The sequence below is a fragment of the Otolemur garnettii genome, unplaced genomic scaffold (genome assembly GCF_000181295.1).
Source record: "Otolemur garnettii isolate 467f Iridium unplaced genomic scaffold, OtoGar3 scaffold00003, whole genome shotgun sequence".
Classification (NCBI taxonomy): Eukaryota; Metazoa; Chordata; class Mammalia; order Primates; family Galagidae; genus Otolemur; species Otolemur garnettii.
The window spans coordinates 21,968,758-21,995,921 of record NW_003852398.1 but is presented as its reverse complement, the minus strand read 5'-3'; the positions used below and the strand labels follow the sequence as shown (position 1 = coordinate 21,995,921).

The 27,164-nt window shown below is 43.3% G+C and overlaps 1 protein-coding gene across 1 annotated transcript in view; it reads left to right on the top strand.

Moving 5' to 3' along the window:
- GALNT10 (polypeptide N-acetylgalactosaminyltransferase 10) overlaps nucleotides 1-27,164 on the top strand; it is a 221,049-nt gene that overhangs the window by 124,277 nt on the left and 69,608 nt on the right. The window contains exon 4 of the mRNA XM_003782019.3: nucleotides 14,600-14,766. Coding sequence (XP_003782067.1) covers nucleotides 14,600-14,766 — 167 coding nt within the window. The remainder of the gene's footprint in view (nucleotides 1-14,599; nucleotides 14,767-27,164) is intronic.

The window sequence follows — 27,164 nt, the reverse complement described above, 5'->3', positions numbered from 1 at the left end:
TTTTTTTTTTTTTTTTTTTTTTTTTGGTTGTTGTTATTGAGATAGAGTCTCACTCTCTTACCCTGGGTAGAGTGCCATGGTGTCATAGCTCACAGAGTAGAGTGCTATGGCATACATAGCTTACAGCAACCTCAAACTCCTGGGCTCAAGAGATCTTGCCTCAGCCTCCCAAGTAGCTGGGGCTATGGGCATGTGTCACCACGCCCAGCTAGTTTGTTTGTTTGTTGTTGTTGTTGTTTTCTATTTTCAGTAGAGATGAGGTCTCATTCTTGCTCAGGTGGTCTTTGAACTCTTGAACTCAGGTGATCCACCTGCCTTGGCCTCCCAGAGTGCTAGGATTATAGACGTGAACCACCCTACCCTGCCAATTTTCCCTTTCTGATGTGACTTAAAAACAAAAGAGTTGGGTAAGGCCCCTCCAGCTCCATTTCAAGCCAGCCACAGCCACCACGCGTGGCCTGCTTATTGTTGGCTGTGCCACTCACAATGCCTCTGTCTTTGCCTTTCGTGGCTATTTTCATTCTGCTCTCCCCTCACAGACATAGCAGGAAGCCAGGAAAAAATTATTGTAATTTATTACTATTTACAGTGCTTGTCTGTCCTGCTCCCTGCAGGGACAATGACCTGTTCCTCACTGTTGTAATCCCAGGGTTTAGCATAGTCTTTGTCACGTAGTAGGCACTCAGTAAACTACGTATCTCAGGCACAAGAATGCTTGAGGGAGTGAGCAAATCAGAATGTTTGCAGTCATGGGCTGGTTGAAGAGTGGTATCCAAGAGTGGTATCCGTGTCTATAGCACAGTGCTTCTAAAGCCTTACTGAAGCCCTGTGCCCTTTCCTGGGATGGCAGCCCAGATTCTGAGAGAACTGAGATCCAGGCCATTCTCTGTGGCCTGAGTTCTCCACATTTACCCATTTCTGAGAACAGCTCACTACTGCTCCCTCCACATGGCTGTTTTAAATGTCCTTTCTCCCCAGTTCTCATGATATTCTTAGGACATTATCATCCCCATTTTGTAGATAAGGAAACTGGGATTCAGCCCGGTATAGGAGCTTGCTTGGGTCCCGTAGATGCAGAGGAGCAGAGCCAGGATTTGAGCCGAGGACCAGGCAGTTCTTCCTCCCTTTGCCACACTCAGTAGCAAGTTCCTGTCCTGCTGGCTTGCATCTCAATTTGGTCTGTGGGTGGTATCGCATGCCAGGCAACTGAATGTTTGTTACAGTTCTCTTTAAAATGATTGGCTTGTTTTATTTCAAAGTTGACTCAGAAGATTTTTGGAGTGCTTCCCTTGTGTTTGGCTTCTTTTATATTCTCGTGCTCCAGCAGCAAGGCTTCGGATGCATCTTAAAGGCTAGTATATTCGATTCATCTGTGTCTAAAAAGCTCAAAATCCTTTGTGGGACATTAGACTGGGGCTGCTTGGTCACAGATGAGTTATCTCCCATCCGTCTCACTGCCTCCCATCCCACCACAGCCCTGTCCCCAGTTCTCCTGTGTCTAGTTCCTAAATGAGCAAAGTTCTCCCATAGCAGAGCTGTCCCTTCCGATCAGAGGTAATCCCTGGACAGTGGTTCTGCCTCTTTATCCTTCAGAAGTCTTCATTAGGTCCAAAATAGATTCATTTGACTGAATAGGCCTAGAAATTATCCAGTTGTAGCAGCAAGGGTTCTTCTAGTTGCAAGCAGCAGGAGCCTAACGCATACTAACTTAAGAAAAGAAAATACATTGGTTCAGGCAATTGAAAAGGCCAGGAGTTGACCTTGGCTTTAGCCATGGCTGGATCCAGATCTCCAGGTGATGATGCCCACAGGAATCTCTCTCTCCAACTTTTGGATCTGTTTTCTACTCTGCTTACTTCATTCTGAGGCAAAGAGCAGTCCACACGGTGGCTCCAGGCAGACCAGATTTATATGCTCCCCTGTTCCGTTCCAACAGAAAAGAGCTCAGCAAAGATTTACTCTGACTTGCAGGTGCCCATCCCTAAACCACTCTCTGTGATGCTGTCATTGGCTAGCCAGTCTCCTTTGTCCACTCCCAAGGCAAGGGAGGAGGGTTTGACTCCAACCAAAGGGTATGGGTAAGGAGATTCTCCGTGGAAAATCAGGTGCTGTTACCAAAACAAAGAGAAAAAATGCAGAACACAAAAGCACTGCCTACTGCAGTGGTTCTCAAGCTTCCTAATGCCTCGATGTATTTTCATTGTTACAAAAGGGTCGTGACCCACAGGTAGAACCGCTATTGCATTAGTCCAGCTTTGTTACTGACATAGGGGAAACAGATCCAGTGAGGAGAGACTCCTTGTTGCAAGAGCAAAAGGTAGAAGCCAGGACTTTAGACTCCTACTTAGTTTCCTTAATTTTTGGTTTTTATCTTTTTGCTCATACAATTGATAGCATTGATAAATTTCCCTATTCAAATACAAATATATATAAAGGACAGATGGGCTTAAATCTGGGCTCCACCCCCTACCAGCTGTTTGACCCCAGGCAAGTTTAGGTCCTCTGTGGCTTATTCCTTCTCCTCTGTAATGAAAATAATAATAGTCCCTACCTGGTATGATTATTGTGACAGTTAAATGACTTAGTGCATATTAAGTGCCTGTAGCACTGCCTGGCATATTGGAAATACTCAGCAGATGTTTTCCATAATTGTTACTGTCTTCTATTTTGTTTTCTAACTGCTTATCATATTTCATAGCCTGAACTGCTCATCCTTTATTTCCCTACTGATGGACATACACTTGGTTTCTGCTCTTTTCACTATTTTAAACAGGTGTCCATGAACAGCCTCAGTCCTACTTCTTTGTCCCCGTGCTGTGCACTTCTAACTAAACTTGGCCCACTAGTAGTGGAGACTTAAACAGACTGTGAACCACGGCTAGGTGCAGTGGCTCATGTCTGTAATCCCAGCACTCTGGGAGGCCGAGGCGGGTGGATTGCTTGAGCTCAGGAGTTTCAGACCAGCCTGAGCAAGAGCAAGACCCCCATCTCTAATAAAAATAGAAAAAAACAAAAAAATTAGTCAATGTTGTATCACCTGTAGTCTCAGCTACTTGGGAGGCTGAGGCAAGAGGATCACTGGAGCCCAAGAGTTTGAGGCTGCTGTGAGCTATGATGCCATGGCACTCTACCAGGGTGACAGAGTGAGGCTCTGTCTCAAAAAAACATAAGTAAATACATAAATAGACTGTGAACCAGAAGACAGTGGTAGTGCTTGTGCAAGGGATAAGATGTTTTCACCAAGTCCTAGTTGTAAGATTTTAACTCTACAGATGTCCCTTCTTTTATGGTACCATTTGGGGTCAAGTACTGAGCCAACAGGACCTCAGACTGAGGTGGGTTGGTAGTTTCACAGAGCTGTTGCTTTGACCCGCTGTAGAGGCATCACAATACTGCCCCCAAAGAGGCCCTTCCAAGCATCTGGGGAGGCCATGCTGTATCTGGAAGCCCACAATGACTAGGAATATCAGGGTGGGAACAGAGGGAGGACACAAAAGAGTCCATGTACTGTATGCTGTGTTCTAGAAATAAATACAGGTAATATAGAAAAGAGCACAGAAAGAGACACATCCTGACTGTTCAGCAAAGGTCAGCCCCACGTTAGCATCGGGCAGAATGTTGACTATTGTTATCAGTTTTCCTTTGAGCTTTCTGTGTCTTACAAACTTTTGTACTTAGCAATTGTCCGTTTTGAAGGAACAAAATAAAATTTGAGCCCAATGTAGTAGCTCTCATGCCTTAGTAGCTCTTAGTTACTCCGGAGGCTAAGGTGGGAGGATTACTTCAGGCCTGGAGTTTAAGACATGCCTGGGGAGACATGGGGAGACACTGTCTCCAAAATAATCGTTAAAATTAGCTGGGTAGGGTGGCACACGCCCATAGTCCCAGCTACTTGGGAGGCTGAGGTGAGAGAATTGCTCGAGTTCCAGACCAGCCTGGGTAACATAGCAAGACCCTCATCCTATAAGTGAACGAATGAATGTTATTATAAGTAAATACTACCTGGGTACGAGGCCTGGATTCAACTCCCTTACCCCTTCGGTACCATTTTTCTTATCTGGAAAAATGGGTTAACACTTCTGGTTTATCTCCCTCGTTAAGGTGTGGTACGGATTGCAGAAGAGAGAAGGAGAAGTGCTCTGGAAACTGTCAGGCAGAATGAACCAGGGAGAGGCAGGAGCAGTTACTGCCCCACTGTGGGAGCCACGCCTAGTCTCTTTGCAATGGGAGCAGCGTCCTACTCCCCCTTCCTGGAGACCATATTTTTCTGTAGCTACTTTCTTAAGATATCAGGGCAAAGCAATGCTTTTTGTTTATGATACACAAAAGAACTGGCATTCTCTACCATCCAATGTTAGCTATCAAAACACTGGACTGGAGTTTAAGACTAGCCTGGAGAACATGGTCCTAGAGATGGGGCTGTGAATATGGGAGTGTCACTGGAGTGGGTGGTGGCTTTCTATCTTCCTCTGTGCCATCCCCAGGTCCCTCTGTCTGCTGTGGAAGAGGATGAGAAAGGGACTTTTCATCGTGTCCCAACAGAAAGGTTGCCTAGGGGAAGGTCTGTGGAACCAGGTTCCCTGTTGGCCGTTGGAGAGCTCAATCTGGAAATGTCACACAATTGTTTATTTAAACAAAGAGCCTCTCCTAAGCTGGGACCAAACCCATGACCAGTGATCATAGCAAATGTCAATAGGAAGTTTTGTGTTTATTTAGTAAATACATGTAAATGAATGGATAGAAGAAAGAAAGATTTTTTTTAAAAAAAGCACATGTTCAGGGCTCTGATCCAAGCTGAGCCTTTCATTTGAGTCCTGAATAATCTTTAATCCCATAATTGAATTAAATTAGAAGTGAATTTAGTCCATTGTGGCTTTGTCTCCTGCCTTAATGCACAGTGGTGTTTTTGTAGCCATTGGCAGGCTACGGGGCCCAGCTCTGGGGTTGGAGAGAGGCAGGTATCTTTGTTGGGTAATAGGTATATTGTATTTCACCCATGGACCCCAGTCAATTTATTACAGCTACTCACCACCACCACCCCTAACTTTGCTGCATTCAAGCAAGCCTCCTGTGACATTGGATAGAAGGCAGGAACTTTTACAGAAAGCTAGATATTGCCGGTCTTTCTTCGCTGCAGAAGACTCAGCTGAGTTAAAGGAAAGAGATCTTTAAAAAGTGGGGCTTTCATTTATTTGTGAAGGCAGTCATAATGAAGTTGGAGAAGGTTCCCAAAGAAGACAGGCTGAAATGATGAAAGGGATTAGAGACGTGGGGAAAGGAGTACAGCAGGGCAACATGGGGACTGGGTAAAAAGAGCCCAGAGAGAGAGGAGAGCAAGAGGGGAGATGAAAGAAGTCCGGAAGGCCCCAGCGGGCAGGAGAGACTGACCTGTCCATCAGAACCTGACTGCTGGAATCAGAGTACTGTTCACACAGATGGAATGAGCTTGCCACCAGAATGCTGAGGAGTCCTTCCTGCCAGGACTAAAAGGGCCAAGTCAGGACAAGGTGGCAAGTATTTCTTTATGAAAATTATCGGACATACCAAAAAGTTGAAAGAATTGTGCAGCGATCACTCATACTCCCATCATCTAGATTCTACAATTAACATTCCTCTACTTAGTTGATCATGTCTCTGTCAACCTTCTCTCCATCCTTCAATCTGCTGTACTTCTTAATGCATTTCAAAGTAAGTTGCACAGAGGCCCTGGCCCATTTTGACAGATGAACAGTGAGTGGATTGCAGTGGCATACGAAGGAGAGATTTTATTGTTACATGCATTGCCTCAAGATGTCACAAATTACCCCTCAAAATATCTTACTAGTCTTTGGAGCCCCCTCCCATGACGCCTTTCACTTCTGGACTTTAAAATTGCAGCATCTCCAGGGATGTGGGAGGTAATGTGAGGGTATGAAGCAGCTGGAACTGCCCTAGTGTGAAGCTGTGGATTGTGGTGAGAGTCAAGGTGGCAAAGAGCACCTGCCCTGTAGAAAGGGGCCACCCATTGTCGCCTCTGGCCCATTGCTGCCACATGAGACTCTGAGGTCAGCATTCATGAGTTTCAAGAAAATCCAGAAATGGGGGGCTTTGTGTGTAATCTTCTACTTCTTAAGTATTTACAAATAATGTTTACATACTAGGCAAAAGGATATCAAGGATGACACCTTGTATGGTTATTTTCTGTAGCTGCCATAACGAATTACCAGGAATCTAAAGTCTTCAGCTATACACCACTCGATGTATCCTAACCATTTTTAAACAACACAAATTTTAAACTTACTTCGGTAGGCCAGATGTCTGGCATGGATCTCACCAGGCTAAAATCAAGGTGTTAGTAGCAGGGCCACTCCTCTCTGGGGGACTTAGAGGAGCCTTGCTTGTCGGGGTTTTTGGCAGAATCCATTCTGAGGACTGTGGCTCCCATCCCTTACTGGCCACGCTGAGAACCACTCCAGGCCCTTAAAGGCCACCTTTCTTGGCTCATGACTCCCTTTCTCCATCTTCAGAACTGCAACCATGAGTTGAGTCCATCTATTTTTTTTTTTTTTTTTGAGACAGGGTCTCAGTGTCACCCAGGCTAGAGTACAGTGCGATCAACATAGCTCAAACTCCTGGATTCAAGGGATCCTCCTGCCTCAGCATCCCAGTAGCTAGGACTACCGGCTCATGCCACCTCATCTTTCTCTTTTTTTTTTTGAGACAGAATCTTAAGCTATCACCCTGAGTAGACTGTCATGACGTATAGCTCACAGCAACCTCCAGCTCGGCTCAAGTAAGCCTCTTGCCTCAGTTTTTCTAGTTTTAGTAGAGATGGCATTTCTCTTGTGCTCAGGCTGTTCTCAAACTCGTGAGCTCAAGCAATCCATCTGCCTCAGCCTCCCAGAGTGCTAGGATTACAGGCATGAGCCACTATGCCCAGCCATGTTTCTCATTTTTAAACCCAGACAGAAAGGTGGCTGCTTTTAAAAACCTCCATGATTACATTGGACCCACCTGGATAATCCTGACTCCTCAAACCCTTCTCAAGGTCCTTAACCTCAATCACATTTTCAAAGGCTGTTTTGCTGTGTAATATAAACATGTTCACAGTTCAGGGGATTAAGGTATGGGCATCTTTAGGGGCTGCTACTCTACCTACTGCGTCTGGTTTCTGGCTAGAATCATAAGGTGGACAGTTGTTTCTTCTGAGCCTGCCTGGTCCTCAGGTCCCCTCTTCTGGACCCTGGGAAAATCCTTCTCCTAGCCTTGAAGTCAATGTCCTCAGCTGAGCACGCTGTGTTGGTGCAATGCCTGAAAGGCCTCTCCTCCTGGACCCCAGCCTCCCCAGGGGCAAGAGCATTTCCCACAGCAGAAGCTCACTGACCTTCATCAGTAAAGTAGAAGAGACGTGCAAAGAAAAGAACTTAGGATGTGGTATAAAAAGGCTGTAATTGAGCTCTGGGGCCATTCACTCATTCAGCAAATATTTATTGGTCTCAGACCATTCGCGTAGCACTCTTCTAGGCTACACATAAAAACCCCCTAATGATGGAGCCTACATTCTAGGGGGGAAAGACAGGCAAGTAAACACCCAGATAGAATATATAAAGTGTGCTAAGTGCAGTGAAGACAAAACAGTGTGCTGTGAGATAGAATAGGGGTCAGCAAACTTTCTCTGTCAAGGACCAGATAATAAATGTTATAGGCTTCAGGGAGCATATCGGGTCTCTATTGCATATGATTTGTGTTTTATTTTGTTTTTACAACTCTTTAAAAGCATAAAATTCATTTTAGCTTGAGGTTCACACAAAAGCAGGCTGCCAGGATTGGCCCACAGGCCCTAGTTTGGGGTGTCTTGAGAGGGAATGTTGGAAGGGATCTACCTACAACTGGCAAGCAGGGATCAGGAGGAGGAGGAAGTAACATTTAAGCTGGGATGGGAAGGCATGAGAAGCAGCCAGCTGGGCAGTCGGATGACATGTGGTATGGACAGGTAAGGTTGGGGAAGGGGCGGGACCCCAGCTCACATCTGAGGAAGCACTGTTGTTTAGTCCACCTCATTCCTAGGCAGGTTCCTTTGCCTCTCTGAGCTTCTATCTGTTCCCCTGCTTTCTTATAAAATTGTCTTGACCATTACCTGAGAGATTGCCTACCAGAAGCCAGGTGTGCTAGGTAGATTGCTGTTCTACCTTCTAAGATGTTCACCCCCATTACTGGGGAAAAGACTGTTACGGTCACACTGTAGCACTGAGGATTCCAATCTTCACTGGGGAGAGCTGCCTCCCCTGCCCTGAGTCTCAGTACCTTCTGTAAAGTGAGGGTGCAAGCTCTGCCTTGCCTGCCCCTTGGGGCACTTGTGAAAATTTGGATATGAAAGTGACCCATAGTGGGTATCAGCCCACTGGTTGAGAGGGCAGGCTCAGGGTCTATCTGTTTCTAGTTGTGTGACTATAACCTCCCTGTGCTTCAGGTTCATTGTGTGGGCTGTGGGCACAGTAGTAATGCCCTCCCTGTGGGAGTTCTGTCAGTGTTTTAGTGAACAAGGTGGCACTCTGCCCAGATTCCCTCTTCAACTGATGTACCCTCTGTTGGGAATAGGGGCAGTAGGCAGCTCACAGCTGTGCTTCCTGTGGGGAATTGCCCTGGGCAGGAGCTGCCTTGTTCAAGATTATGCCTCCCTCCAGTGACTAGTTGATTCTTGGACATAAAGGCTAGGCCATCTAGGACAACTTAGAAAGGCCATCTCAGTGAAAGAGCTCCTGGTAAAATGGGTAGCCTCAAATGCAACCATACAGGAATCAGATTCTTCCTGCTCACCTGTCTGTCTCAGTTCCTTACAGGGGTGTCTCTCCAGGGCACATCTGCTCATAGTTCTGTACCTTAGAGTCTGTTTTCAGGGAATTCAATTTCCACCAATGGTAAATGTGAATATTTTTGAGTAGTGAGTCTCAAACTTAAGTAGACATCAGAATCACCCAGAAGGCTTGTAAAAATAAAAATTGCTAGGCCTGAGAGTTTCTGATTCAATGGGCCAGAGAATTTGCATTTCTAACTAGCTCCCACATGGTGCTAATGCTGCTGGTCTGGACAGGGCCACACTTCCAGAATCACTGTTTTAGAAACTTAGTAAGTTGCTTTCCTCTTCTCATCCCTATTCCCACCTGAAGCTAAACAATAAATCTTATTATAAAGCCAGTAAATAACCTTTGTTTCTGCAAAATGGTCTTGGTGTGATCAAATAGACTTTTGTATTATTCCCTGAATTGAACGTACACACTTCTTAGAAAACAGAAAACGAAAACTGTAGACCTCTTACAGTGTTATTTCCAGGATAAGTGGAAAAAGCAAAGTAAAGAAAAATGTATATAGCATGCTGCTGTTTATTCAAGAAAAGATCAAGGGGATGGATAGCAATTGATGTATGTAAAATCTATAAAAATAAGATTAAGTCAAAATTTCAAAATAAAAAGCAATCCCTAAAAATAAAGAAAATAAAAATCTCAATTAAATAAATGAGCCCAACTGTGTATTAAGTTGGGGTCCTAACCAAGCAGAGAGGAATTATTTGAAGTGGCTTCAAAACATAAATATTTGGGTGTACATTTCTAATGAAACATACCCTATATTCAAAAATATTTTAACTTATCTATAATCATATTGTTAGCAATAATACTGGTTATTATTTTTCTAAAACTATTATATATTGTAAGAAAAAGCATTTAAGTAACTATGTTAATATTAACAGCCTAGATTGTTAGCAAAAGAAATGGAATACATAAAATCAAAGACATCACAAGAAAACTATAGACAAGTGTCCCTTATGAATATAGATTAAAAAGTCCTGAACAAAACACTAGCAAACCAAATTCAACCATATATAAGAATTTTATAGCATGACGAAATAGAATATCCCAGGAATGCAAGGTTGGTTCAACATATGAAAATCAATCAATATAATATACTTTATTAATGAAATAAAGGATAAAACTTACATCATCATCTCAGTAGATGCAAAAAAAAAAAATCATTTGACAAAATCCAACACTTTTTCAAGATAAAAACTCTCAACAAGCCTGTTAAAGAACATCCATGAAAAATCCATACTAACATTATCCTTAAAGGTAAGAGATTGAAAGCTGTTCCCCCTTAAGATCATAAGCATTATAAGGATGTCTGTTCTTGTCACTTCTATTCAACATTGTACAAGAGTTTGTAACCAAGTCAATAAGACAAGAAAAAGTAATAACAGGAATTTAGGTTGGAAAGGAAGAAATAAAACTATTTCTATTTGTAATGACATTGTCTTATACACAGAAAAAAAGCATTCCACACCCCCAAAAATTATTAGAACTAATAAATGCATTCAGCAAAGTTATAGGATATAAGATCAATATATAAAAGTCAATTGTATGTTTATATACTAGCAAGGAACAGTCTGAAAATGAAATATATATTTGCTAGACATCTCTTCATGCAAGATATACAAATAGCTGATGGCTAGAAAAAGATACTCAATGTCGTTAGCCATTAGGGAAATGGAAATCAAACCATAAGTACCACTTCACACCCACTATGATGGCTATAATCAAAAAAATGGACAATAATAAGCGTGGTGAGGATGTGAAGAAATTGCTGGTAGGAATGTAAAATGCTGCTATTGCTTTGGAAAACAGTTTGAAAGGTCTGTAAAAAGTTAAACATGGAGTTACTTTATTACCCAGAAATTCCACTCCTTGCTTTTCAACATAATTGAAAATATGCCTACACAAAAACATGCACATGGATATTCAAGGGATATTATTCATAACAGCCAAAAGGTAGAAACAACCCAATGTCCAGTAACTGATGCATGGATAAGTAAAATGTGGTATATTCATATAATGGAATATTATTCAGCCATCAAAAATGAAGCATTGATACATGCTACAACATGAATAAATTTCGAAAACAGTATGCTAAGTGTGGTCAGGCACAATCAGGAAGAAAAACAAACCAACAAACCCATTAAAATGTGGCCAAAAGACATGAACAAAAGTTTTTCAAAAGAAGATAGGCAAATGGGCAATAACCATGAAAAAATGCTCAATGTCATCAGTCAGTCGGGAAAATTATTTCCCCTGTCAGCATGGCTCTTATTAAAAAGTCCAAATACAATAGATACTGATATAGATACAGAGAGAAAGGCATGTTTATGCACTGTTGGTTCTGTACAACCGCTATATAAAGCAGTGTGGAGGTTTCTCAAAGACCTTATAATCAACCTACCATTCAGCCCAGCAATTTTACTAATGGGTATCTACCCAAAGGAAAATAAGTCATTTTATCAAAAAGATGCTTGCACTCAAATGTTTATTGCAGCACAGTGCACAATTCCAAAAATTCAACCAAAGTGCCCAACAATTCATGAGTGGATTAACAAAATGTGTGTGTGTGTGTGTGTGTGTGTGTGTTTGTACAACTTAGTCATAATAAGGAATGAGTTAATGTCTTTTGCAGCAATTTGAATAGAACTGAACATCAGTATCCTAAGTAAAATATCTCAAGAATGGAAAAACAAACACCACATGTACTCCCTAATAATTTGGAACTAATCGATGGGCAAACATGGCCACAGAATGAAGTAAAATTCATTAGAAATCAACAAGAGGGTGGGGGAGGAGAGCTCTAAACCTAACCTAATAGGCACAAAGAACAATATTCAGATTACAGGCACGCATTTAGCCCCAACTAAAGCATTACAAATCTATCCATATAACAAAGGATTCTATATTTCCTTAATAATCTGAAATTAAAAAACTAAAAGAAGAGTTAGTATGGGAGCAGAGCAATGACTAAGAGAACCAGAGACTCTAGTGAGGTTCAGTTACTTTTTCATCTTAATCTAGTCACAGAGGTTCACTGAGTAATTTCTGCACTTTTTGTGGATTATATGTTATTAAAGGTTTATAAAAATAAAATAACAAACATACACAAAAAAGTGTGATCAGTCATAAAGGCCGAATATTTGTTCATAGGAATCTATTCATAGGAAAATCCATGGACGCAGAATGCAAATTAGTGGTTGCTAGGGGTTAGCTGGGAGGAGGGAGAGATGGGGAATGACTGACTGCTAATGCACAGAGTTTCTTTGGTGGGTGATGAGCGTGTGCTGGAATTAGATAGTGGTGATGGTTGCACAACTTTGTGAATATATTAAAATGTACTGAAACTACTTTGAAAGGGCGACTCTTATAGCGTGTGAAAAGGAGATACAATATAAAATTAGAGTTAAATAAAACTTTGTAATTCTGCATGTTAAATATAAAATTTCTGCTTAAACTGGTGATGCATCTTTAAAACATACTTGACCACTGAAAAGGCACAGGAATCATAACCAACTCAGGAGTAATGAATGTTGTTAGTGCTCATATCGCAGTATCTACGTGGTGACATTGATGATAGTAAGAGCCAGCGTTCCTTGGAAGAACAGCTGATTCCAGGTTAGGGTAGGAAATGTACAAGTTAAACCTGGAGAATCCTTTTGTATCCTTTATCAGAAACCAAGGAAGCCATCAGTACTCTGTGGTCACATCCAAAGATTTCAGGAGCCAAACTAAGAAGACTTCTTTTGCCTAAAAACAGGCTTATTGGGGAGCCAATAGGAATAATAACTGCATTACATTGAAACACACTTATGAGTTCATAATAAAAACAAATAATTGACTGCCTTTAGAGGATATTACGCAACCAACTCATTTTGAAGGCTAGTAAATAAATAATCAAGAACTTACCCTGCCTTGCCTGTACTTTAGGGTAAACAAATAGTTTATGTGATCAAGTTTTCCTCTACAGAAGTAGTCCAGCTGGTAAATGAAGAAGGAATAATAGAATATCATCATTTTCCAAGCCCCTGATGAAATAAAATATTTAGGCATTGCTTATCAATGGCTGCCAACATCACAAAAGGAAAGACGACTGGATATTTTGTGTCTTCTAAGGGATGTTCATGCCACCAGCTAGGAAGAGGTTGCCAGACTCTCTTACCAAATTAGGTCACACCTGTAGATCTAACAACCAGTGTATAGGAACTAAAGAGGGACAGACAGCAGAACATGTTAAAAGACATCACTGAGATGCAAGCAGCAAAATGCAAACCATGGGAAGCCCCATGTGATCAGTGGCCCCGTTTCTTCAACAAGCAAACTGTGAGGGAAAAATCAGGGCAACTTATGTATAAAAGAGACTCAGAAGACACCTCAGATAAATGCAGTATGAGGACCTCCTTCTGATCCTGATTTAAACCAAGCGGCTGTAAAAAGACATAGGAACTGGGAAACTGAACACCACCTTGATACTCGATGATATTAAGGAATGATGTTAATTCCTTTGGATGTTATGATGCCGAAGGCCGACGGGGCAGAGCCTTCCACCCCTCAGCTTACCATGGGGCTATGGAGAGCAGAGCCCAGGGAGGGGGCGTGGAGAGGCTGAGCCAATGAAGCCCAGTTTATTCTTCCAAAGTCGTACGTAAATCATCTCTCCTCCATTGGAGAGGATGTGCAAGGGGTAGTGCTTAATAGGAAAAACTAACTTTTTTCCTCTGCTGTTCACACACTTCTGTGACCAAATGTGTGTGGGGTTTTTGCCCAGCAGGCAATTCTGGGGCACTAGCTGGGTGTCCTATAATTTTGTTCAATTCTGACACTATCTACCTGGAGTCAGAGGCAGATCCCATAGGTAAAGACCTCTGTCCCCAAGGATGCCCCCACTTCAGATGCCAATTACAAATGCAGGCCTCTGGTAGTTGTGACCAACTGGCTATAAATTGGTGGTTCCCATGACCCTTGAATACAGTTATCTGCCAGAATGGCTCATGGAACTCAGGCGAACACACCAGTTTATTATAAAGGATTTTACAAAGGATACAAATGAATAGCTAGATGAAGAGCTACACAGGGCCAGGCATGTGGCAAGGAGCTTCCTACACGTCTATGGAGCTTCATGTTGTAGTCGTGCTCAGTTGTGACCTCACTGTGCATTCCCAGAGGATGAGGTGTGGGGCTGAAAGTTCTGAGCTTCTAATCATAGCGTAGTCTTGCTGGTGACCAGCCCCTCACCCCAGAGCCTACCGAGAGTCACCTTATTAGAACAAAAGATGCCCCTATTACCTAGGAAATTCCAAGGGATTTAGGAGCTCTATGTCAGAAACCTTGATCAAAGACTAAATATTTGAACATCACATTCTCTTAGCGCCTCTGTTGCTCTGAAATGGCAAGAGTTGTAGAAGCTCTGTGCAACAACCAGGTCTAAAATATGCATTTCTGATTATAAATCACAGTATTGCAGATGTGGAGATGGGTCAGGGTGTTCTTGAAGGGCTGCCCCCCACTTGAAATCATGACTTTGTGCCAAGTCAGGGAGGCCTTTTATACATGTCCCTATGTGCTGTGTGTGTAGGATTGGAGGCAAGACTTCAAGATGGTAAGTAAAAGAAAGTTCCAAAGTGACTGAGTGCTCCCCCGCTTTCCCTAAAGGCTGGAGGGAAAGTGGGATTTATACGTAGCCACAGCCCAGGGCTGAGTTCCCCTGGCAGTATGAGAGCTGATCCTGTCTCCCCCGACCCGTGTGCTTTTTCCTCTAGCTGCAACAGCAAACGCTACCTGGAGACGCTCCCCAACACCAGCATCATCATCCCCTTTCACAACGAGGGCTGGTCCTCCCTCCTGCGCACCGTCCACAGTGTGCTGAACCGCTCTCCCCCGGAGCTGGTCGCCGAGATTGTGCTGGTCGACGACTTCAGTGACCGAGGTAGGATCTGCCCCACCCGGCTTCCTGCCTGCTGCTCTCTGTGCAGGGACATGCCACAGGGGTGGCAGGCTTTTCCTTCTTCAACGTGTTAACAGATAGGCCACCATCTATTGAATGCTTGCTGTGCGCCAGGCCATGGACCTGCACTGCACACATGTCCTCTCATTTAAACCTCACAAGCACCCACGAAGTAGCTTCTGTTTTTATCCCTTTTCTATCAGTTTAGAAATAAAGACATAGCAATAGAAATAACAAGACATCCAGGGCTGGTACAACTGGCTGGTCAGGGCTGTCATTAAAGAACCAGGCCTTTTCTTTCTTCCTGGTTCCTCATCACACAAAAATGGTATCTCTGAAATTCTGTCTCTCTGGCAAGAAATGGGGGAAGAGCAAAGGGCACAAAACCTCTGCCTGTCAAGACTTGCCTTCCTATTCAGGAAAGTCTTCCCAAAGACAAAGCTGAAACTGTGACATCTAGATGCCTCTATCCTAGGGGGAAGCAGAAAATGTGAGTGTTTGGGTTTGTGGCCTCTTTAGTAAAGCTAGGAAAGAAAGAAGTGTATTAGAGATGTCCAATCAGCCTGCCTTCAGTACTCGCTGCACCATTTTACAGATGAGAAAACTTTACAGAGAGGCTAAGTGACTTGCCCTTGGTTGCAAAGCTCTTAGATACTGTGGTGACCGAATGATGTCTGCTGGTCCCCAGCACGTGATCCTAACAATATGCACAGCCTCTTAACTATGAGTCTCACCCTGTGAAATAACTCTCAGTTTTGGATTTAAGAGATATAGAGATGGGGCCAAAAAAATGAAATCCAAGAAGAAATTGCCCTCCAGCCAATGTCATCAAGCCTAGTCTTTGCACTGAAACTTTCACCAGTTGCAGCAAAATCAAGAGAAGGCCTTACGACTCAGCGCCCATGCTCAGTGGTTGCAGCACCAGCTACATACTCCAAGGCTGGCAGGTTTTGAGGCTGGGCCTGCCAAATGACAATGACAACTGCAACGAAAAAATAGCCAGGCATTGTGGCCGGTGCCTGTGGTCCCAGCTACTTAGGAGGCTGAGGCAAGAGAATTGCTTAAGCCCAAGAGTTTGAGGTTGCTGTGAGCTGTGACTCTAAGGGCAACATAGTGAAACTCTGTCTCAAAAAAAAAAAAAAAAAAAAAGAGAGAGAGAAGGCCTTTCCTCTGCTCACCTTCTTGCAGAGGTGCTAATAAGCAGTGCAGAAAGCGAGGGTAAGTGCACTCCAGAATAACTGCAGCTGACAGTGTCGGGGGCAGCTAACCTGCCCATAGCCCCTTTCTGATACCACACTCTTAATAACATGCCGTTAGTGCAGAGGCCTGGGTGTGTGTATGTGGACATTTAACTCAGCCTACAAGGTCTGGAAAGTCTTTCCTAACCCTTCATACATTCATTCTCATGGTACCCTTAATGTTTCCTTCCTACATTTTACCACTTATCATAGGTAGAATTAAAATACTTGTGTGAACATTGGTTTGTTGTGTGTCTCCCCTGCTAGGCTCTACCCTGTGAGTGCAGAGACCATCACGTTGGTCTTACTCACCATTGATCTCCAGCTCCTTAGGCATGGAGTAGGTGCTTGATACATGTTTGATGAACGATCAGAGTTCCTTTCCTCTCTTCCCTTAGCACTTCCATCCTGGTGACAATTGCCTCAAGCAACAGTATGTAAGATTTATGTCCTCAAAGTGAGGTCTGGGGTATCCCACAGTGGGTAGGGGATGTGACTTTCTCACCCCATTGTCCTGCTCTTTAGCAGAGAGGTTAGCAGTAGTTAATGTCTCTCATCCTGGCCTTGCCACATTCTAGCTCTGTGACCTTGACCCAGTCACTTAACCTTTCTGTGAGCTCTGTGACCTTGACCCAGTCACTTAACCTTTCTGTACCTCAATTCCCTCATCTATAAAGTGGAATCACAGTAGTACCTACAATCCCTTAGGTGGTTGTGAAGGATTAATGACTTAGGGCACCAGCTCCATATAATGAGGGTGGTGAGTTCAAACCCAGCCCTGGCCCCAGCCAACCTGCAACAACAACAACAACAAAAAGAAATCAAGAAAAAAAAAACAGATAAAAAGTGCCCAGGGTAGTGCCTGGCTCAAAGTGAACATTAAAAATAAATATTTAAGCTTCTTAGCATTACTGTTACAGACATTATGAATGGCTGGTTTGCAGGAGGCAGAGTCAGGAACACATGTGCAAACATGGCGGCACAGGTGCCATCTCCTCTTTCTGTGGATAAGAAGGTTTTGCAAACTGTAAAACACAAAACAAATGGGCTGTGGTCTCACTCTCTACCTAATTGTCTCCCTGCTCCCTTGCCTTTCTCTTTTAATAATAGCAGCCCCCATTCCAAGGACAATTTCAGTGTTCTTGGTGATAGCCTCTGAGGGAAGCCTTGGGCCCCCTGGGACTCAAACAATTTGCTGGGAGTCACATAGCCACTGAGCAGCACCTCTAGGCCTATGGACTCAACACCCAGGCCCTGTGCTCAGCTGCAGCCACCTGCTCCCTCTCGCCTGGTTTCCTTTTCTCAGTCTCTTTTCTTGGTCTCATCCTCCTCTGGTTTGGGCCTGCCACCCACAGACCAAGGACTCACAGCTGGGCAGGGCAAAGAGAAAAAAATGAGCAAGTTGCTCAAGTGATTAATTGATTTCCTGAAGCCCCAAACAGCCTCTGCCGGTCAGGGGCAGACACCTGAGCCTTCACTCAGGCACCAGCTGCCTGCTCCGAGCAGGCTCCCTGCTGCCCTTTCTCAGGGCCACAGAAGGAGAGGGGGACTGTGCTTTCTTACTCCCCCTTTGTGTGCCAGCCGCAATGGGGCTCTCTGCTCTGCTGGGATGGGGATCTTGCCGTGCCCTTCCTCTGCCAGATGCCCTCCTTCCAGCTCCTCCCATGGCGTTTGGTTACACGGCTTTTTGCTGAGCTGTTTAGTCATGGTTGTTCTTCTCTCCCACTAGCAGGAGTGTCCAACCTTTTGTTTTCTCTGCTGCCCGTTGGAACAGTGAAGAGTTGTCTTGGGTGACACATTAAATACACAAACACTAAGGAAAGCTGATTAGCAGGGAAAAAGTCCATGCATATACTTTTCGTGATAGCTGACACAACACAGATAAGCAAATGATGTCCTCACAAAATCACCACATGGCCCACAGGCCACAGATTGGACACCCCTGCACTAGGGCATTTGTAGTCCAGAAGGAGGCAATTAATAAATGTCTGTGAATGGGTGAATGAATGCATGAGGAGGGAAGGAGGAAGTGTATGTCAGCTGTCCCTGCATACGCAGAAAACCATCGCCAGCAACAGGGCCATCTGCAGACAGAGAGGCAGGTGTGGCTGTGGAAGACAGAGCAGTTCCTGCAGGGGCTGGCACTGGCCCACATCTTTGAGTTCTCAGGCTCAGGCCTTTGTACACCACTTTCCTGAAGCATCAGCAGTTCTGGGGTTGACCCTTGGCACTGGGCAGGATCCCTCCCTGAGCATCACAGAGCATCAGTCCTCCAGGCATGGGATGAAACGAGCATAAACCAGATTAGAAACAAACATCTCTCCTTGTTTGGTTAAAAAAGAACTTTGAGATCATCTAGGGCAGGCCAGTGGGTTTGGCCTTGCTCCTCAAGAGCAGTAGAGACCCCAGGGACATCTCGGGAAATGCTATCATGGGTCTGGAGAACCTCACAGGCACAGGTGGGGTTTAGGTGCCTCTCCTGGCATAGTTTATGTTTGCTTTTTAAAAAAGTAAGAGGAGCTCCACTGCTAAAAAATAAAATATGTGAAAACCACAGATGTAACTCAACCTGCTCATTTCATAAAAGGAAAACCCAAGGCCTGGAGCAGTGGGCAGACTTAACTAAGAGCACACTGCTGGCTGGACGCAGAGGAGGGACAAGAACCCCTCTCTGGGCTCCAGTGCAGCCTTACACCTCCCCACCTTTATGTCTTTCTATTCCCAAGGGGACGTCTCAACAAATTATTTTCCCTTTGTACTAAAGAGCAAGAGTTCATTATCAAACATGGCCAGTCCTAAGCTATATGGTTTGCAGCTCTCATCTCCTAGTTTCATCAATGTTGTATGTACTCAGCCGTAAAGACAGCAACATAACCCTCTCCCAAACAGAGTGTAACAATCTTGACAAAGAAAAGGTACATTTCCTAAGAATGACATTCTCCAAGTACATCTATTTTTCCAGAGAACAAAAATATTAATCCAACGTGGTGCCAACGTCATGTCTTAAAAATATAAAGAGAACAAATGCTATCCCATTCTACAGATGGGAATGAGAACAGAGAGCCCCTTTGCTCAGTGGATCAGGCCCTGAGCCTGGAGGAGAACTCTTACCTCATGCCCCTCGGTCTTGTGCCTTAGCTGTCGTATTTTGCAGCCTGCATTTTTCAGAAAAGCAATCATTATTCTTGTTTCAAGAAGAAATTCTCAAGGCAGCTTTGGAAGAAAACTTTCTCAGCAGTGATTGTTTTAAAAATGAGATTTGGGAGAAGCAATTTCAGAATTATGGAGAGGCCTGTCTAAAGTACAGCAAATATGGGCCATCCTGAAAGACAGATTTCTCTGGGCCACATTAGCAGAGGCAGTTCTCAGAGTTGAAATTCACGGATGCTAACTACAAGCTAGATTGGCACTGCCTAGCAGAAGGCATTTTCCTCTGAAATGAGGCTCCTCCAGGATCCTCAGGGCAACTAATTATAATTCAGCTATGGGTCGAGACCTTGGGTAGGAGACAAAATTGGAGCAGATGAATTCTCGAAATAAGATCCAGAGCTTTGTGTGAGCAGCATCAGGGACTAGAGAGGAGGCAAGCGCTGACACCAGAATAATCCTGGCCCTGCTGACAGATCCATCACTGCAGAGTTTTTCAGGGGTCTCCAAAGCTCTTCAAATGTATGAGCTTTGCTCAAGGATTAGGGGGACATGGAGGTGTTTTTACACTTGTAGAAGAGCACAGTGGAGGTATAGGCTGGCAGATTTGCCTGCAGGTTGCACTGCCTGGGTGGTACGTCTTTTATTAGGAAGAACAAGAAAGGTTTTTGTTCATTTGTTTATTTCTATTCCCCTTCTTCTTCCTTTCCTCACCTTCAAATAGTGTTTTAACAGAAAAAGAAAAAGAATATGTAATAATGGAAAAGACAGTTGTCCTTGGATGAACTAGGAGCTGCCTACAATGATTAGGTACAGCAGTGAAAGGCTATGGTGTGATCTCATTGACAACCTTTCTGCCAATTCAACTCCATATCAACAAGCAAACAAAAATGTCCGCAGGGAATGTTTCCTGACAGGAAGTTTGTAAGCAGGTGTCTGCAGAGCTATTGGTAGGTTGTTGGCAATGATTGGAGCTCCAAGGATACAGATGCTGCCGGGCCTCTTAGCTCACGTGGTAGAGACCCTCACCAGGGAGGCTGCGGTCAGAAGTCCTCTTCCCCTGACAGCTGTCTTCACTCTGACCTGCACTCTCACACCTTGCTGGTCGTGGGAACACATCACAGCAATCCATTTTGCCCTGTCCCACTTCGCGTTTCAACATGGCACTCTTGATACTGTTCTAAAAGCATCTACTCCCCATTTCTTGTCTTCTCTTCTGAGGCCTCAGCTTGTTTCCGGTACCACTACAACTGCTGGGGTCGCCGTTGCCCACTTGCATTTGATTGCTTGGGTTCTTTTATCTTCTTGAGTTTTGTACTGTTTGTTTTGTTTTTCTGTACATCTTTGCTGATTTATCAAAGTAATGCATGTTATTGTACTTACGAAATGACACTGCGCTGGGCATGGCGCTAGGTGCTGGAGATACCACCGGAATAGGATAGGCTTCCCTAGGAGGCTGACGTCCAGAAGGGAGAGAGACAAGGGGCCATGTGCTACCTTCAGGAGGAGGTCCAGACACTGTACGGCACAGAGGACCCTAGGAAAGACTTCCAGAGAAAATTCCAGCTAAACTTATTTCAAGTAGATATTACTCCTTGGGTTAGTAAGGGAGGTAGGGGAGGGAACAGCATGAGCTTAGGCTGAGTCTTGAGGAGAAACTGGAAAGTACAGAAAGGACCATCCATGACCTCATGGATGTAATTACTGGTAATATTTAGGCTTACCTTTTGCCCAGTGTGGTTTTTGTTTTTTTTATAGACCCTTCTTTTTTAGAGCAGTGCAGTTTCCAGCAAAACTGAAAGTACACAGAGATCTACAGCTATTCCACCCTGGACACACTGATCTCATTTGAAAGTGAGAGAGTCCCCACTATCATAATCCCATATTAGAGCCATGTATTTGTTACAATCAATGAACCTGCATTGACACATTATTATCTCCTAAAATCCGTAGTTTACATTAGGGTTTACACTTGATATACTTTCTAAGAATTTGGACAAATGTGTGATGACGTGTATGCACCATTACAGTATCACACAGAGTAGTTTCACCGCCTTAAAAATCCTGTGTTCCACCTAGTCATCCTTCCCACCCCCAGCCCCTAGTAACCACCAAGCGTTTTTCTCTCTCCACAGTTTTGCCTTTTCCAGAATATTATGTCATTGGAATCATACCATATGTAGCCTTTTCAGATTGGCTTCTTTGAGTTACTGATATGCATTTAAGGTTCCTCTGTGCTGGCTTGATAGCTCTTTTTTTTTAAGTGCTGAATAATATTCCATTGTCTAGATACAGTTTATTTATTCATTCACCTACTGAAGGGCATCTTGGTTGCTTTCAAGTTTTGGCAAATATTAATAAAAATGCTAATAAACATTCATTTCAGCTCATTTACATAAATACCCGGGAGTGCAATTGCTGGATCATTTCACAAGAATATGTTTAGTTTATAACAAACTGCCAAAGTATCTTCCAAAGTCACTGAACCAGTCTACTTTTCCACCAGCAATGAATGAGAGTTCCTGTTGTTTTCCATCCTTTCCAGCATTTGGTGGTGTCAGTGTCTTAGACTTTGCCATCAAACAGATGTGTAATAGTTGATTTAATTCAAATTTGTTGTTGTTTTTGTTTTTGTTTTTATTTTTATTGTTGGGGATTCATTGAGAGCACAGAGAACCAGATTACACTGACTGCATTTGTTAGGTAAGGTCCCTCTTATAATTGTGTCCCACCTCCAAGAGGTGCATCACACACTGTGACCCCCCCTTCCCTCTCTCCTCTCCCCCATTCCCTGACTCCCTCCCACGTACTAGGTTATCAGTTGTCTTCGTATCAGAATTGAGTACATTCTTCTCCATTCTTGTGATGCTTTACTAAGAAGAATGTGTTTCAACTCCATCCAGATTAATACAAAAGATGTAAAGTCTCCATCTTTTTTAGTGACTGTATGTATACCACAGCTTGTTAATCCATTCCTGGATTGGTGGGCACTTAAGCTGTTTCCACTATTTGGCAATTATAAATTGAGCTGTGATAAACAGTCTAGAGCAAATGTCCTTATGATAAAATGATTTTCTTTCTTCTGGGTAGACGCCTAGTAATTGGATTGCAGGATCAAATGGAAGGTCTAGTTTGAGTTCTTTGAGGATTCTCCATACTACCTTCCAAAAAGGTTGTATTAGTTTGCATTCCTATCAGCAGTGTAAAAGTGTTACCTTTTCTCTACATCGACACCAGCATCTGCAGCTTTGAGACTTTGTGATGTGGGCCATTCTCATAACTAGATAATATTCCATCATGAGAATCTACATTTAGTCCCTTTTTATTGCACTTTATATAGTGGATATCTAATCACATATAATTTTGCACCCTGGTTTTTTTCACTTAATTTGCTATAGTCTTTTCCCACTGTCATTATGTAATAACTGCCACATCTCTCCTTCTCTGAGCTAAAATAGAGACAGAGATCCAAAACCAGAATCTCAGCAATATTGTTGGAGAGGCTGATCCAGAGAACACAAGGCAGGCCTCTGTCAACACCTTTCCTCCTGAACTGACCAGCCCAGAGACTGGCTTAGCAGCCAAGGAACCGTGTGCTCCCTGGAAGGGCAGGAAGGCAGGATAAAGCCGACCGTGCAAGTCCACTGACTTTTCTCACTTTGGCCTGCCCAGCCTCACCTCCTTGGTCACCCAGAGGTGAAATAGTGGTCCCTCCGCGAAGTATGAGGACAGGGAAAGCAGTTTCATCTTGTAGCTAATGACACAGGGCTCAGAGAGGTCATGAGTAGGTGACCTAAACTGCTTATCTGCCCTTGGAATTGTCTGCTGGTTGGGAATTGCATTTGACAAGAGGGGTTGATCTTCCCCGCCAAGGGTTCTGTCATGTTCAGAATCCCAGATCTTTACTATCAGTCTCTAGCGTGTCTTACCACTAAGGAAATCCACAGGCTTTCTTCACTCTTCTCCTTTAATATCTTTGGCATCCTAAACCCTTCTCCCTCAGACTCCAAGGGAGAGAGCTGCTAAGAAGATTAAAGCTGTTACAGAATATCAATTAGTTTATAATGAGGGAAATCTGGTGGATATCTGGCAGAAACAAGGATGCAGGAGTCAATATATTTATGGGATATTTTGTGCATCTTTAAAAAAATATCCCAGGATTTTGTGAATCAAGCACTGTATAAATGATTTACTGGGAGAGCAACCAAAAAAATAAAATAAATCGCTCAGATTGCCTCTGAAGCATCAAAAGCTCCAGTGTTTGGGAAAGAATCGCTTCTGTAGTGGAAAATAGCTGCGTTATATTTTCAGAAAGGTGATGCTTCTATTGAGGTGAGTGAACTCTCTACATTTTAAAACACTGGCACAGGAAGACTGTGCTAAATTACAGATATTCTCCTGACTTTCTTGCGAGGATTTAAGTCTGACTTTTTCTACTGTTTTATCTGTGTTCCCTTAAAAACATAATGTTGGGGGGAAACAAAACCCAATGGAACACAATATTGGAAGCTCTTGGATAAAATCCCCAGGGTAAGGGCTAAGGAACTGCCACCTTCTGTCATTGTCTGTCTTTGGGAAACTCCTGGGCCTTTCTGCCAATTAAGGTCTGATGTGAATTCTTATTCATAGAGTCTAAGGGTGATGAGAGTTGAGACTAAAATAAAAATAAATTGGTTCCTTAATGCATAGCCCAAACCCAACCAAGTTCTATCCATGTCATTCACATTTAGCTCAATAGTAGCATCAATAATAATAATAATAATAATAATATGGCTTAGCAAGGATATAGCACTTACTACAAGGTCGGACAATTAAGTCTGTGAACCGACCCTAGAAAAAGTGGGTCCGTACCTCATTTCTGAATATCACTACAGTGACCTTCAAAGTACTCCCTTTGGGAAGCAGTGCACTGACACCAGAGCCTAGTCCATCCCTCAAAGCAATTTTGGAACCCTTTTTCTGGAATGGCCATCCAGGCTGTCATCAAATTACCCTTGATGTCCTCAAAGTCATCAAAATGTCTTCTTTTCAATATTTACCTTCAAGTAAAGAAAAAAGTCATTGGAGGCCAGATCAGGTGAGTAGGGAGGATGTTCCAATATAGTTATTTATTAGACTCCCTCAGAGACAGTGCCATGTGAGCTCATACATTATTGTGATGCAGGAGCCACACCTTTCTCATGTTAAGATTTTCGGTCAAGATTTTCCTATAGTTTCTTTATCAATGTTTACTTGGTCTGCTATGCTTCTCATAGTCAGCCAATGGTTTTGACACACAATTCAATGAATGTTTGCAATGTTTTTGTCAGTTCTTCTCCTTACTGGCCACCCTGACCTCTCTTCATCAGTGATGCTTTCTCTCCCCTCAGAAAAAGGTTTAGCCCATTTGTACACTGTCTTTTTCTTCATGGAATTATCCCCATAAACTTGGACTAACATGTCCCCAATTCCCTTCCACTCTTGTCCAGTTTAACAAGAAATTTCCAAATGTCTGTTTGTCGCTCTAATTCAAGCCCCAACATTTTTGTGACAGTACACAGAAACACACAACAGCAATGATGAATGCCACTCAGCAAGACACCGGCACTCATCAAAATGAACACAACTGTGAGACACTGATGTACCAAGGTTATGAAACCTTACCATGTTGTTTGTTCAATGCCACCAACTTCAGTACACAATGGCAAGTTCACAAACTTAATTGTCAGACCTTAGCATGTGCCAGACATTGTTATAAGTGATTTAAACACCTTACATTAACTTTATAGGAAACTTCTTTGTAGCCCGCATTTGCCTGAAGGGAAAATTCGCATTTACCGGCCAGTTGAAATGGTGGAGAACTTGGCCTTACGACTATATGTGGCCCTCCATATCCGCAAGTGTGGCCCCTTGACCAAATCTAAACTTTATGGAACAAATATTTTTATTAAAAGGATCCAGAAGGCCACATATGGCCCCGAGGCTGCAGGTTCCCCACCCCTGAACACTCAAGCATGTCTTTATCAGGCAGCCACAAGTCCGGAGCCAATTTTGGTTTGATTTAAATCCAAAGGCACTTTCAGAGCCTTAACCGCAGAGGCTTAAAATGCTACGAGTGTTCACAGGCAAAAAAACTGGGCCATACCTGACAGTTCTGAAGATCAAGAAAGCCACACTCACATATTTATGTATCATTTATTTATTCTAAAAAATTTTTAAAGAAGACAATTGCACTATACCAAGATAGTGTCCGTGGGCATTGAAAATTTGTCTTTTCTTTCTTTCTCCTGCTTTACTGTCTCAAATACTGAAACCTCATTAAAATGTAATTTTTACATCATAACATAGAACAAAGAAATAGGCACATGTCAAGGCCACCGTGACATCCCTTCGTCTCGTGTGACTTAGTGATGTTAGGTCCTGGAAAGCATTAACAGATGCAGGCTGCCTTTTTCCAACCTTTGGAGATCCTCAGTTCCTTCCCCTAAAAGGCCAAAATGCTCATGCCCTTCTTGCATGCCCAAAACAAATATTAATTTTACTTGTTTGCTTTATAAATGTAGACCTCAGAGATGTGTACATTATTTGCAAGTAATCAGGAACTTCAAAATAACCAACAACTTCTTGTCGTCTACTCGTTGGCCTCCCTTCCATGGCCTGTTCATGAATGGGATTTATTGGGCATTGCTAATTATCTGCAGTGAGAGTGAAAACAGGTGGGATTATGAAGCTATGCTTTCTGCCTGGTCTTCTCAGAAACTGTTTTTTCCTATATGCTGTCCAAATACATGGCTTAGAATATTCTACTTTAAATAATAACTGCACTCCAGTTGCTGTTCATGGAAAACTCAAACTAACAATTACCTTCCCAGCACCTCCACACCAGCCAGCAGATTTGTTTCTACCAGGTAGGAGGAAAGACCAGTCCTGACCTTTCCCAGCAAACATGTTCCTGCTTTAGGACAGCACTTTAACTCACCAGAGAATGAAAATGACCCATACATAGACCTTCTTCCTGAACAGAGTTGACAATAAATATTCTTAGTAGCAGACACAAAACCCTTTCTTCCTTCCCCCTGATCCTGCAGGGAGATAGGGAATGCAGTCACTTTAGTGAACTATTCCTCCCTTCCCTCCTTCCCTACTATGCCATCTGTGCCCTTCCTCAATCCAGATTTGCTTCCAGCCAGTTCCATCTCTGCCCTTCCCCTTCCTCCATCCCATGAGCCAATATAATTTTTTTTCTCGTGTGAACTAGTTGGAGTTGATTTTCTGTTACTTCCAACCTAAAAGCCAGTACTACAGTCTGTCCTTTCATGAGTTGGGTGAGGATTCAGTGAAGTAATGTAGTGTGGCAGGCCCCAGCCCAAGCTTAGCATTTCATCAACAGTTGTTAATGATGCTGTTGTTATGGTGATGTTTGTTATCATTACTGTTAACTGAAATGCTGAGCTACCCAACTACCTCAAAGTCTTAGTACAGAGATATGATGATATTAAAAATGAAGGAGTCAGGCCCAGTGGCTCATGCCTGTAATACCAGCATTTGGGGAGGCAAAGGTGGGAGGATTTCTTGAGGTCAAGAGTTTGAGACCAGACTGAACGCCCCCACCATCTCTACAAAACATAGAAAATTACCCGCCATTGTAGCACACTCCTGCAGTCCTAGCTACTCAGGAGGCTAAGGCAGGAGAGTCAATTGAGCCTAGGAGTTTGAGGTGGGAGTGAGCTGTGATGATGTCACTGCACTCCAGCCTGAGCAACAGAGTGAGACCCTGTCTCAATTAAAAAAAAAAAAAAAAGTTAAGAAAAAGAAATGCCGAAGAGCTTAGTGAGCTAAAAAGCATAATAATGACATAGAAGAGGATGCTGATTTCTGCAGAAGGGAAGAAGCCTGAAAAGTCAAGAAAAAAGTGACCTCAAAGGCCGACATTCTATTCCTGGAGCGTGTCCCCCATGGGATCCAGTTCATCGGGGCTCAAGCAATGGTTTGTAACTCTTTTTTTTTTTTTTTTGA